Source organism: Sinocyclocheilus grahami, unplaced genomic scaffold, assembly GCF_001515645.1.
Source record: "Sinocyclocheilus grahami isolate Dianchi unplaced genomic scaffold, SAMN03320097.WGS_v1.1 scaffold69.1, whole genome shotgun sequence".
Classification (NCBI taxonomy): Eukaryota; Metazoa; Chordata; class Actinopteri; order Cypriniformes; family Cyprinidae; genus Sinocyclocheilus; species Sinocyclocheilus grahami.
In genome coordinates, this window is record NW_015505248.1 from 1,047,194 (window position 1) to 1,061,381 (window position 14,188).

Genomic DNA, 14,188 nt, shown 5'->3' on the forward strand with positions numbered 1-14,188 from the left:
TCAATTGGTTTTAAGTCTGTGCTCTGACTAGGCCATGCAAGGACATTCACCTTTTTCTCCTTTAATCACTGTGTGCTCAGTTTTGCTGTGTGCTTTGGGTCATTGTCACGTTGGAAGGTTACCCTTCTTCCCATTGACAACTTTCTAGCAGAGGGCAGCAGATTTTCCTCAAGAATTTGATGGTATTTTGCCCCATCCATTTTTCCTTCCTTATCCTTATCCTGACAAGTGCTTCAGTCCCTGCTGTAGAGAAACAACCCCATAACAAGATATTAGCACCTCCGTGCTTTACTGGAGGAATGCTGTTATTTGGATGGTGAGCTGTATTGGATTTCCGCCAGGCATATCGTTTGGTGTTGTGGCCTCAGAATGTTCAAGGTGCGTTTTGGCAAAGCTCAGTCATGATTTCATGTGGCCTTTCTTGAGGAGTGGCTTTTTTCTTGCAACCCTCTCATACAAGCCACACTTGTGGAGAATTTGTGATATTGTTGTCACATGCACACACTGACCACTCTTTGTCATAAATTCCTGCAACTGCTTCAGGGTTGCTGTAGGCCTCTTGTTAGCCTCTCTGACCAGTTTCCTCCGGGCTCTTTCATCCAGTTTAGAGTGACGTCCTGATCCAGGGAGGGTCTGTGTTGTACCAAATACCTTCCACTTCTTAATAATAGACTTCACTGTGCTTCTAAGCATTAATAAAGCCTTTGAAAAAATGTTGTATCCATTTCCTGACTTGTGCTGGTTTTTGCGATTCTGTTTTTTTTTCTCTTCTTTTTCTTCTTTTTTCTGACATGTTGGTGTTAAATCTTTCGCTTGGATGTTATAAATTGCACTGAGTAAATACTGCTGAATAAAACAAAAACTGTGTCCATTGAAAACAAATGTTATAGATCATACAATGAAAGTCAGTGATGTCCAAGACAACATTGGACCCCACTTACATTCATTATAGGAATAAAAAATATTTAGACATTTTTTCAGAATAAAGAAAGTCATAGGGATTCAGAATAATATGAGGGTTAAATATTTTCATCTGTTGATGCAATAATAATCTATGAAAGAGTTCAAAACAAACAGGAGGGAGATGTCTGATGTTTTTACAATCATAATATCCTCAGTTACTGGATTACAACCAAATTTTGCTATAAGTTTGATAGCATCATATAATAATTGCTGTTAATAGTGTTCATCGTCTGTTTGATTACGTCTTTAATTTATTTTTCCATAGATTTCTGCCATATGTAGTGTACATTAACTGACAGTCACCACTGATAAGCTATACTAAATATATTGTAGAAACTTACATTTCTGTAAAGCTGCATTGCAACGATTTGTCTCTTGAAAAGAGCTATACAAATAAATTTGAATTGAATTGAATTGAATATATGGATATTTGATTTGGCAATATAGCAGCTAATAGTACAGACTGGCTGCTAGAGAAGAGTTTTTTCTCTGCTTGGTCTATGGAGCTCGGGAGGGGAGGCAATAATGTTGATCTCACACGTAATGACCAGTAGCTGGTGGGATGAGTCCATCCATCTCTGTGAAGTAAACAGGTCCCAGCTGGGCTCCTGCATTCAGGATGGAAAAGGGAAGTGAGGCCGGCTTCACCCGCCTCCCCTAAATAAAACAGGCGACAGGATGCACCCGCACTCGAGAGGACTGACACACCATCCAGTCGCTACAGGGAAGGAGCAGCTTCCGCTGTCATGGGTGTCAAGTCCACTATTAGACTGCAGAGTGAATCCACATGGTGCCTGGAGTATAAATTGAGACTTCCCATGTGTTAGTGGGAGTGGAGATTCAGACAATAAATCTGTACTCCAATTCAACCTGTGAGCAATCTGTCCTGCGTATAGCCATCACAAGCCACCTCCAGCATTAAGAGGGACGACATTTACTACTTTGTAATTTGTGTCGTTATATTAGACAAATTGTCCAACTGCATGAAAATGGATGCAATGGCTACATTTCCCTAAAGATTTTTTTAAAAAGAAAAGTTATAATACTAAAGTACACAGTGGCTACATTGACCTGAATATTTAATGATATAGCTTTGCCAAGTTATTGCACACAGATTGTAGTACATTACAAACAGCACTTATAATATACATCCACGTGCAGCAGGGAACTTCATTAGCATTGATTAGCTGTGATAATGATTTAATAACCTCATTAACCTCATTGTTCTTATATAATGAAAGATGCCCAGAAAAGAGTCATAACATAGCCTTGTTTTGACTTCTTGAATTTGGTGTAGTGGCAAACAACCAGTTTAATAATTTGCCTTATTCACTTGCAGATGAATTTGACGAGGTTGGCATTAGTCAAATTATCCTTTCATTGTAAAAGCATTCTGTTTCTTTCTCGACTGTAAGACATATTATAATGATGGGCAATTTATCAAATAATCGTTCATACTATGTTTTGACAGACACATTATCCATTAAAACAAGTCATTAGCATGGGAGACACAACAAGTTAATGGATGTTCCGTCCTTCAGCACCTCAGCAACTGATCTGGACATTTATTAACTGGTGCTTGGTCATCATTCCCCTTCTGAACACCAAACTAATTCTTCCAGCAAACATGTCTCACCTTAAAAATTTAGAAGAGGCCATGCTTTCACTTGCACACTTCCTTGAGAAGCCATCTTAGCTTCATACCATAATTTAAATCATATCAATATGAATGGAAAATAGAAACCATATTTGGAGAATGAAAGCTTTTTGTTGCTTGCTTATTTTAGATGTATTTAAAAGTTTTATGGTGTATTGTACAGTTTTCCCCGTGGTAAATAAAACGTGTGCTTGTTCTCTTATTTCCTTTTTAACAATACAGGCCAAAAAATGCGCGGTCCATTCCCCTTTAACATAATGCATTAAGAAGTTCATCCATCTATTCCAGAGGTTAAAGACAGTGAACCTGACATTCTGTCCTCCAAAAGTAAAGGCCCATTTCCCTTATTACAAAACTGAGAACTGTAATTCTATAGCAGTAGGCCTACAAATGTTAGTGAGGATCAAATATCCAATTAACATTTGCTTAATAGCTTTACCTAAACCTAAACCTAACAGCTGTACCTTTAGATACAAAAAGTCAGGATTATAAGGGCTGCATGAGATACTTTTGACATCAATGAGCATTAATTCTGGTTACCACTCTTTAGAGGTATCACCTTTTACAAACCTGTCTCAAAAATGAACTCCAAAATATACAGGAAGATTAAAACATTCTGTCCTCCAAAAGTAAAGGCCCATTTCCCTTATTACAAAACTGAGAACTGTAATTCTATAGCAGTAGGCCTACAAATGTTAGTGAGGATCAAATATCCAATTAACATTTGCTTAATAGCTTTACCTAAACCTAAACCTAATAGCTGTACCTTTAGATACAAAAAGTCAAGATTATAAGGGCTGCATGAGATACTTTTGACATCAATGAGCATTAATTCTGGTTACCACTCTTTAGAGGTATCACCTTTTACAAACCTGTCTCAAAAATGAACTCCAAAATATACAGGAAGATTAAATGTCCGTCTCTATAATATATTAATTCAGATGGACAGTGAGCTAAATCAAAAATCTGATGCTGTTCATTTCTGTTTTCATTTTTAGAATAATGCTATAGTTGTGAATATATCAGAGCTACGTGCAAACGTACAGAGCAGGGCTAAATTCTTGTCTTGATGAGAGTGCTGCCTCAGTGTAGATGTACTTGAAGCTGTCAGCAGCATGGCTGTGCGCTCTCGACTGCGCTCAGAGATGCGGCTGATGGAAGTGGCGCCAGTGAGCGCCGATGGATCACATGTCAAGTAACCTACTACACAGGTACACTAATGCACAGACAGTTTAAGTAGCCTACTAGTAAATCGGTGCCTTACTAAAGTTAGTCAAAGGAAAGTTTGTTTATTTATTTATTTAAATATAATCCATTTTGAAGTAATAATTTCTCAAAAATGTAACACATTTCAGTATCTATGAATGATAAGTTACAAGTTAAGTCGCGTCGCCTTGGCTTAGATGGTGCTTAGACAGCACATTGCTCGACGCTTTCTATTTTTTACTGTAGACTACAATTTTGGGGGAAACCACAGAATAACAAAATTGACATACATTTAGATATCATCAGTGCATAATCATAAAAAGAAATAATGCTTTGTTTAATGCGCAAAAAATCAAATCGCGCACATGAAATTAAATTGAAATTAAACGACAAATGTATTTTTCATTTAAATAATTCTAAAAAATAGAAGGAAAATGTGCAGACGGTTTTGTTGTTAAATTCTACGCAAATCAAAATATTTCAATTTAATTTCAAATTCACATTTCAAATTAAAACATTAATTTGCATTAGCGGAATGAAGTGTATCAATAGCCGCGCAATAAATGACACTTTTCAAGTGGACCTTTGTGGGTTGATAATACTAATCAATCATAAATTGATCGCTCCAATTGAATCCAGCACTTAACATTCTACGGGCTTCGTCTTTTTCGTTTAAATTTAGTCCCACCAATTGCAGTGCAGATTAATAATAAGGTATTTTAATATTCAGCACATGCACATCTTAAAAGCTATAATTAAGTCTACTGAAACAAAAATGGTCAGTTTTAGCGAAAATATACACTATTGTACTTTTGTATAAACTTTAACTTTTTGCAGGATTAATCTGGAGCCCCATCAAATATTAATACGTTAATGCATCTTACGTTAACTAATCACCACCCACTTTCTTCCAGAAGGAAATCGATAACATGAAACTGTTTGCTTTTCGTCTAATATTGCATATTTATGTTGTTACCGTCTCATTTAGAAAGATTAATGCATACAAAATAAAATGAATAATTAATACAAAAGTTAACACATGAACACTGCAACAGATAGAAGTATCTTACCAAATGAATTTGAATTATAAATTAATTCTGTCGTGACTCACAATAGTTAAAATAAATCATTTAAAATTTGGAAAGACATTTCATACAGAATTTCCTTCATATTTCCCCACCTTGTTGTGATCAATAAGCATCTCTTTTTGATGAAGAATACAATTATTCCGATAAGAATGACATGTTTATTCAGATTTAATTGGACAATGAAATGTAATATCGTTGACAGTATGGTTGTGTGTGTGATTGATCTTTCTCACCATAAAATACTGACAAACCACTGTAATTCATTTGAGTTCATGGTCGCAAAATATTGATCTGTTGTAGCCTAACAAGAGTGAAAAATACTTAACCTTGAAATCACTGCCTCATTTTCGCATGGTCAAAATATCCAAAGAGAAAATATCTCAACAACAGAGACTGCATAGCCAAGTTAATTATGTAATTGAATTTTTTGTTGTTGTTGTTGTTGTTTTGAAAAATCGTTGGTGTTTGGTTTAATAAATCACTTTGAGCTGCCCTGTGCTGAGAAGGGAATTCCAATGCGTTTCACTGAACAGACTCGTCGTGGTTTCTTTAGCCAATTGGGTCTCTCACCCCAGAATTGGAGGCTTAATTTTACCCAGCCTCTTTGGCATTTTGATTGATGTTCCCGTGGCTCCATCCGGCAGGCTATAGCTATAAGGGTAAAGGGAGGCAGTAAAAAAGACAATCGTCTGTAGTTCAGTCCTTCTCACACATGCAGTCAATGCTATTAGATAACAACAAGTCTGGACTAAACTGCGTTTTAGTTGCTGTATGATAACTAGGGGGACGTGGAGGATCCTGTAGGCTCGCAGGAGCGCGCGCGCTTCTCCACACCATGGATCATATGGGAGCGCATCTCCACCAGACGCACGCAGACACCATCAGTTTTGGGATCGATCAGATTCTTCACAATGCAGACCAGGGAAGCTGTATGATCTCCAACCCCAGAATGCAGGATCTGGACTACGGGTTGGGCTGCATAGTCAGCACAGCCTATAATACCATGACTGGCAACTACAATGTCAATAACTCGGCTGGATACAATGGAAACTCGTGCAGCGTTGGCTCCCTCAACGGCTCGTACAATATGAACTTGGGCACGAATGTTAATGGGAATTGCATTAATTCTTCGGGAGTGATCCGGGTTCCAGCGCACCGGCCGCTGAGCAGCGTTCACTCGTCCATTCCCACCAGCGCTGCCACGGTGCCAAGTATGGGAAGCATGGGCACCATTAACAATCTCACGGGATTATCGTTTCCATGGATGGAGAGTAACAGGAGATATACCAAAGACAGATTTACAGGTAATAAGCTTTGCAGTGGTATTTCTATGCTTTATTTGAATCCGTTCTTATTCGAGATTGCATTGTAAAAATGTTTTCATCGTGTTTAATCATATCAGTACTTCAACCTATATAAAGCGGTCGAAAAACTAAAATTACTTATTTTAGGTTGTAACTTTGTCACACCTTTGATTTTTCATTGTTTTAGGCATTGAACTTTTTACATTTTAATTCATTTTTAATTTGGTTGAATTTCTATGTAGACTCGCAAATCCATGAATTAAAATAACTCAAAAGGGCTTTACTGTTAAAGCCACTCCATTAAATAGTTTAATTTGGTTTCTGACAACTTTATAAAAACAACTTAAAATGTAAACGTTACTGGTCTCGCGAATTAATAGCATAAACGAACGTTTCTATACACATTAACAGTTGGAATGCATCGATAGGCCAAAGAAAATGATCTTACAAATTTATATCCATACACTTAAATAGAACTTAAATGTTGATTGATCCTGTCTGTAAATGTTCCACATGGTCATCACAGTTTTAGCAAAAATGTGAAAGTTAAAGTAAAAATGTGCTGTTGTTACCATAATGAGCTATTGATTTGACCCTTAAAAATGCCTTCACTGATGTAACCTCATGTAATCAGGTTGATAAAATTCAGTCAAAATAAATAATATTTTCGACTCGAATAAAATCACTTAATTTAGATGTTACAATATGAGGCATATATCTTGTTACCTGACAAAACATTTTACAGTGATCGATCGATCGATTGATTGATTTTTCATTTACATTTCACACTGTCGTCGTAATAGACCTAAGAAAATGCAAGAAAAGAAAAAAGTTCTTGTCCAGTGGTGTGGGCACCACTGTTCCTGTCTGTTTGCTTGCTTGGCGGAACTTATTCGCTATATTTCGTAATTGTTGCATGTTTTTCAAAAGACAAAGGTAATATTTCATCTCTGGAAGTCTCATTTGCTTCTCACTGCTTGGCTCTGTCGTTTTGCTGATTTCTTCCGCTTGCTTTCACTCTGTCTCTCAATCTAGTGGCCCTCTCACCGTTCACTGTAACACGCCGTATAGGTCACCCGTACCAGAACCGAACGCCTCCGAAGAAGAAGAAGCCCCGGACGTCGTTCACACGCCTCCAGATCTGTGAGCTGGAGAAACGCTTCCACCGTCAGAAGTATCTGGCGTCAGCTGAGAGGGCAGCCTTAGCGAAAGCACTTAAAATGACTGATGCGCAGGTCAAAACATGGTTCCAGAACAGAAGAACGAAATGGAGGTGAGCTTTTGTGATCTAATCATGCTTTTACACTCACACGTAATGCATTCTCTTTCGTCTCACCACTAAACCCAGTTGAGTATCTTGTTTTTAAAGACCTCTATGAGGTCAGTTGGGTCAGTTCCATAATGCATTCCATATTGTGCTTTTGGAAGGCCTGTTCATGTAATTCACTCAGTAGGCCTATATGTTAATTCAACCAATACATCAATATGTTGAATTGACTCCATTTATTTTGCAATGACCAATATTTGTTGACTGTGGCCTTTTTCTTGGCGGTGTAAACAGGTTATATTCTTAATGATGGACTTCTGCCCATGTCTTTTTTACTCCAGCTTTTACTATTTTATTACACATTCTGCTAGGCCTGGAACTTAATAGGAGCAGACCTAAAGTCATTTTATGATCGAGTTTTTAGACGACGACAGAAATTATGCCGTTATACTGCAACAATGTTTCCCTAAAGTCTTAGTTGTGTTAGAAGTTTAATTACCTTCTGTTCAAGCAGGATAATTGATGTGATGGTGTTTGTGCTGATTATTATATAACTAATTATTATTATTATTTATTATCACAACAATTGAAGTGCACAGACATTTATGATTGTGTTGATTGTGATTTGACTACATCACTGATCTGAGAACCTGAAATGTAATTTATATTGAATTAAATGTAGTATAATTGATCTGTAGGCAAATATAGCCTCTCTCTCTCTCTCTCTCTCTCTCTCTCTATATATATATAATCTGCATTTTCAAACAAGATTTCCATGTACTTCATAAACCTAATGACAAAAGGTATTCTTTGTATTAGGATCACCGCTTTGTGTTTTTGATTAAATTTAGCCAACCACTAAAACGGCTTTGAGAAACCATGTCTGAAATCACCGACTAAATGACTGACTCCTATCCAAATCCATGCAGGCGGCAGACGGCAGAGGAGAGAGAAGCCGAGCGACAACAAGCGAACCGAATCCTTATGCAACTCCAGCAAGAAGCTTTTCAAAAGACTATAAACCAACCTGTTACTCCGGACCCAGTCTGCCTACACAACAGCTCTCTATTCGCACTTCAGAACCTTCAGCCCTGGACTGAGAACACGGCGAAAATCAGTAGCGTTCCCAACACTGATTAAGAGACTTTTATGGACGTGCGATGTGCAGAGGAATATTTCAACATCAGATTACTTTCTTCTTTTTAACGTAAAATCAGTCTTTCATTTTTAGGTAATATGCAGCTTGTAAAAAAACAGCTAAAAGAATATTTGCTGCTCTCCGTTACAGTCGTGCAGAATATTTTTTATTGATTTTATCATTTCGATTTCAACAAAATGTAAACATAAAATGCTGTCGTATTCCGCTTGCATCTCAAACATTAATTTTATTTGGTATACTTCCAATAGCCTGACGTTTGTGGAAACACTTTATAATAGCCTAAATTTCATTAATAAGTCACAAAATAGCCTATTACAAATAAAATATTAACAAACAAAAAAGAATATATAATATATATACGAATATAATTACGAATATACGGATATAATTACGAGTTGTTACCACTGCGTTATTGGTGAATAGCTATCTACACGCCACCTCTCTGTTGTGCATGGAAATACTGTGAGCTTCGTTATAATTAATATCCTTGTCATTCTCCGGATTAGACACATGCAGGGTGAAAAGAGAGGCTACCGCCTCACACTCTTCAAGCACACCCCGAGAAGCTTGCACCTCTTTAACCCACAAACGAGTGAAAACGAAATGCTTTAGGATCTGCTTGCCAAAATAACGGTGATTAAACTCACAGACCATCTGACCGTTTACAGCCGCGGGTCCCTCAGTGAATGTAGGCACTAGTGTTGGGCAAACGTAGGCTACTTAAAACACTGGCACAATTGCAGTTAGGCTATTTATGTGGGTACTTGGAAGACAAAGGAGTTTAAATTTAAATATCTAATTTTAAAGTAAAAAGTAGGCTATTTTAATAGTTTTAAATAGGCGATTCTGGGTAAAAAGCTATAGCCTATAACTGATGAACAGGAGGATATCATTATAGACGAATAAATAGGCTAACCCAATGGTTCCCAACCCTGGTCCTTGAGGCACCCCAACACTGCACATTTTGCGTGTCTCCTTTCTCTGTCACACCATTTTCAGGTCTTGGAGTCTCTACTAATGAGATGATGACCTGAATCAGGTGTGTTTGATTAAGGAGACATGCAAAACATGCAGTGTTGGGGTGCCTCCAGGACCAGGGTTGGGAACCACTGGGCTAACCTATATGCTGCATCACTCTATTGCTAATCAGAGCTTTATTCGAACTAATTTACTCTTTTAACTGCATCCAACTAATACGCTGATGAGCATTACATATTGTTATAATTACGAACACATTTTTTTTATAAAGTGTTACCAATTTATTTTTCGATAGGCCTATCTTTTTATTTTTATTTTTTCATATTCGTATGTAGGCTTAGGCTACTTGGAGGGATTGTATTTTGCACGTTTGCTAATTAGCATATCACTTGCAGCAAAAAATAGTCCTGTGAATTAAAATATATTCTACAGGAAAAATGGGCCTATGGCTACATGAACGACTTTAATTCTTCATGCTTGTGTTTAGACTGTCTTTTTTATTCGGAGGCGTAAATTACTACAGCACTTGTTATATGCAGAAATATGTTGTTGCGACGTTCCAGAAAGATTGTTTGTTAGCAAATATGTTCTTCATTTTACATTATTTGTCAATTTGAACTTTTCTGTATTACACTCAGATGCAGTCACCCCCAATAACACCTGTACTAAAGTCTATACATTTAGGCTATTGTCTGAATTTACATTTTACACAAGCAACAGTTTATCAAAAGGCAAATCAACTTGGTAGCACTATGTTACAAGATTTTTTTTTATTTGTCCTTCACTTTCTTCGGAGATGTCGGCGTGTATAAAATATATTTTATTATAGCTTGATACGAATGATTAAATATCTGTGGTCATGTTTCAGACTTTCAGATGTTCAGACGTTTTTCAGACTGGGTCATTCTAACGGTTCGATTTGTTTAGCGCTTTTTGTTGAGTATAACTATAGCCTATATAGCAACACCACGCAGGTTTTGTCATTGTGGATAGATCCCAGATAGCATTGCATATCTGTGATGAATCTCTAGTGAATGACAGTTTTGGTTGCATGATAAATGGAGGGCTTTTTTTTCTTTTCTACTGGAGAGTGCAAAAGTGTGTTTATGATAATGTGCAGATGTGATGGTGTTCCTGAAAATAACCAGAAGCTTATAAGCTATCCAATATCGGAAGGTGGTTTAAGTTTAATCATCTCTTCCGAAATCGCATAATGTGTTACATAAGTGTCGTTTAAAACGTTCCAGAATGTTAAGAGATGGAAGCCATTTAGGTCAGTACTAGGCCTTCGCTATACGAACGCAGTCGCGAACCCTTGGCCAGAATATAAAAGTGGGTAAAATAGGGCCATATACTTCATACGACGTAATGGGCCCCAAATAATGACAGGCGAAGTCTGATTTTACGAAGGCCTACTTTCCTATAAAATAATTTTTTATTTTTTATAACATTAGGGCGCGTTTAGATTAACGCATATTATTTTCATATTGTATTTTACACATTTTATAATGTCTGACATATGTCTTACATGCAACATGACACTGCTGGGTGTGGCCACACCTTAAAGGAGGACTGCCTTATATGGTGAAAGGGAGAAAACGCATCGACATAAGATTTTCATTTCTAAATTAATAAGGTTGCTCACTAAATGGAAACAAATATTATGGGGACAGTTCCTGCTTTGTTTGTTACTAGAGTTAACAGGGAATAAAATGCAGAGAATACAGTTTTCTTGTAAGGTGTTTACATATTGCTGGCCCACTTTGGCTGAATTCAATTCAATTCAAATTTATTTGTATAGCGCTTTTCACAATACACATTGTTTCACATTGAATGTGTTAGATAAAGTGGGCCAGTGGGATTCAGGTAAATTGGGCCGACCTTTAACCTTCAGTTATTATACTCAAATTCATTAAATGTTATTTTATAGTTGACTTGTATAATTTAATTGTTTAGAAAACAGAAATGACACTGCAGTCAGGAAATTCAAGTCAGAGATGGAAGAAAGGAAAGAAAGAATAGAAAGGAAGTCGAGGCATGAAGTTCAATCTGTGGAGTGACGAAAGGATGAGAGGAGCAAAATGTAGATGCAGAACATAAAGCTTAAAATATGAACATAATTAAAGTTTTTTTATATTTACCATTTTAAATGTTCCTCTTATTAATTTTTTTAGCCTATTTGTTGTTGCTTGTGTTATAGTCACATTTTTAATATACTGTAGAGTTAATTTTTGGCAATATTCTGGTTTCTGAATATTCTGATATTCAGATTTCATCAAATTCAATGTCAACACAACACCTTCTTTCAGTTATCTGGAATTTCACACATGAATTGAGACAAGGATTTACACATGATTTATTTTACGCATAACCTATAGGTTATATAATTTGGGGTTGGTTAAATATGTTTGTCTGATAATATGTGTTAATATATATCATGTGTTTTTAAGATGCAGAATAATTTTTTAATAAATAAGGAATGGCCCACTTTACCTGAAAATAATGTTGTCTGGAGTGCATCTCAAAATGTTTACTGGTATATTATAGCCTGCAAATAACACTTTATATGAACTGTATTCAAATTTAAATATTATAACTGGACCTTAAAGTTAACAAAAGTAATAAAAAAAGAAAAGAAAAGAAAAAACATCTAGGTGGCCCACTTTACCTGAATCCATATGTCTATCAAAACAGACTTATTCATAGTACTGCATGATGAAGTGTGCTTTTGATTTCTTTTTTGTATTTCAGTGCAATTAAGAAAAATCACGTCACGTATTCCATCAAATTAATTTACTTTACTTCACTAATTCATCAAATGTCCCTTTATAGTTGTGTTTCGGGCATAATAGGCTATATCATAGTTTTTCAGCTCGTTATTTTTTATAGCATTGGCATGGTACCATCAAAAACAGTATTTTTGTAATTTTCTGAGTTCTGTAAAATTATATATATATATTTTTTTTTACCGCTTATGTCTCACAGGGAATCTAAGTATTATTTTGTAGTATTTTATAACTGATTTTCATACAGACGAGTTCCTCATCTGTTCTTCGCTTTGAAAAGATGCATGCAAAGCAGATGTAAATATGCGTAACATTCGGTTCTGCGCTTCTTTAGCGCCGCCGCGATCCTCTCGAGTGTATCTTGTGTCCCTAAATGATGACGCGGGCATCGTCATTTTCAATCGTCAAAACATCCTTGAGTTGTGTAATTTTCTGCTGCGACACGACACGGGAAAAGCTCACAACAGACTAGTACAGCACCCACGCAAAATGTCTCTTTTGCATGTTTGCTGTACTACAGTTAGAGGTTTAGTAAAGAAAGGATTATTTTTAGAGTCGACTTATACTGGTGAGTGCAACCTGAATACCTTTGATTGGGTTTTAACTGTTCATTGACATGCTTGCACAACAGGCATCGATTTGTACAAATGTCATATTGATATGCATCATTTCTAAACTTCCTTTATATTTATTACTGAGAATCGTGTTCGAGTATACATGTCAGTTTGCGACAGATTTGTCAAAATGTCTCGCTGCTCTTATTCCTATGTATCTGCAGCATGTCTTAGGACAGCAGGATATGCATCTGGTGGGGTGGCCAAAGATAAAGAACCGGTAAAGAAAGCGAAAACGCCCCAAGGACGCTTTGACATGGACGAAACCGAGTCAAAATCTAAAGATGTTTTTGAACGTAAGAACACGCGTCATTTCTGTTATACAGCTATATTATTATTGTACAATAATTTACATATAAGGTATCTATCGAAAGGATAGGCTATACACATGAACTATAGCTCTTTCTTTTTTAATAAATGACTAATTACATGTATTTTAAGTTTATACAATTAATGACATAAAATGGAACAATATTTAATTTCCCCTTTAACAGGATTTCCAGATGATGTGCATCCAGAAACTAAGGAGAAAGGTGGTCCCAGAGGTCCTGAACCTACACGATATGGCGATTGGGAGAGGAAGGGACGTTGTATTGATTTTTAATTTGCCCTGTTAAAAATATCCAAATGTATTTATTTTAACATTTGAATGCGAGTAATAATTCTGTATACAGATACAAAAAGAGAATGTCTGGGATGTTTGTCTTTGCCGATTGTATGGGCCTACTATGTAGGGTGAATATTTTGTGTAAAAGTAGCTTGAACTACTTGGAACGGTTCTGTTCAGCCTTTAATTGACATTTTGAAAAGAATCTGCTATTAGAAATCCAATGTTTTTATTCTCTTTGAAAGTGGGTAACAAAGTCTGCAAGGCCTGAAAGATCTCTTCAAATAATAAACATTCAACATATATATATTTTTTGTCAGATTTCATACATTCATAGAAAGTTTTGTCACAAGGACATGTGTTTGTGTTTAATATCATGTAAATTATTCCGTTTTATTTCGTGGGGAAAAAAAGTTATTACTGCAAAAGTTTTCCTATGTATCTGCACATGGATTGTTACAGATAAGCAGTACCATATCAGCATTTAAGGAGAGGCTAAATGCATTATCAGGGCACAACAGCAAGGCTGGGAGAGAAAGCCCGATCAGCATTTAAATGA

General features: G+C 36.3%; 2 protein-coding genes across 2 annotated transcripts; both read left to right on the forward strand.

Annotated features, from left to right (window-relative positions):
- Positions 1 to 5,749: 5,749 nt before the first annotated feature.
- On the forward strand, positions 5,750 to 8,625 carry LOC107585374 (T-cell leukemia homeobox protein 1-like). Its single transcript, XM_016272377.1, has 3 exons — positions 5,750 to 6,218; positions 7,254 to 7,491; positions 8,415 to 8,625. The coding sequence occupies exons 1-3, from the start codon at positions 5,750 to 5,752 to the stop codon at positions 8,623 to 8,625; spliced, it is 918 nt and encodes a 305-aa protein (XP_016127863.1).
- A 4,156-nt stretch (positions 8,626 to 12,781) lies between these two features.
- On the forward strand, positions 12,782 to 13,932 carry LOC107585375 (succinate dehydrogenase assembly factor 4, mitochondrial-like). Its single transcript, XM_016272378.1, has 3 exons — positions 12,782 to 12,976; positions 13,187 to 13,318; positions 13,517 to 13,932. Exons 1-3 carry the CDS (start codon positions 12,898 to 12,900, stop codon positions 13,624 to 13,626), a joined length of 321 nt encoding a protein of 106 aa, XP_016127864.1. The 5' UTR covers positions 12,782 to 12,897; the 3' UTR covers positions 13,627 to 13,932.
- The last annotated feature ends 256 nt before the right edge of the window (positions 13,933 to 14,188 follow it).

Coding starts and splice junctions, on each gene's coding strand:
- LOC107585374 (XM_016272377.1), top strand. CDS start 5,750: ATGGATCATATGGGAGCGCATCTCCACCAGACGCACGCAGACACCATC. Junction 6,219..7,253: donor TACCAAAGACAGATTTACAG/GTAATAAGCTTT, acceptor CTCTCAATCTAG/TGGCCCTCTCACCGTTCACT. Junction 7,492..8,414: donor AACAGAAGAACGAAATGGAG/GTGAGCTTTTGT, acceptor AAATCCATGCAG/GCGGCAGACGGCAGAGGAGA.
- LOC107585375 (XM_016272378.1), top strand. CDS start 12,898: ATGTCTCTTTTGCATGTTTGCTGTACTACAGTTAGAGGTTTAGTAAAG. Junction 12,977..13,186: donor TTTAGAGTCGACTTATACTG/GTGAGTGCAACC, acceptor ATGTATCTGCAG/CATGTCTTAGGACAGCAGGA. Junction 13,319..13,516: donor ATCTAAAGATGTTTTTGAAC/GTAAGAACACGC, acceptor CCCCTTTAACAG/GATTTCCAGATGATGTGCAT.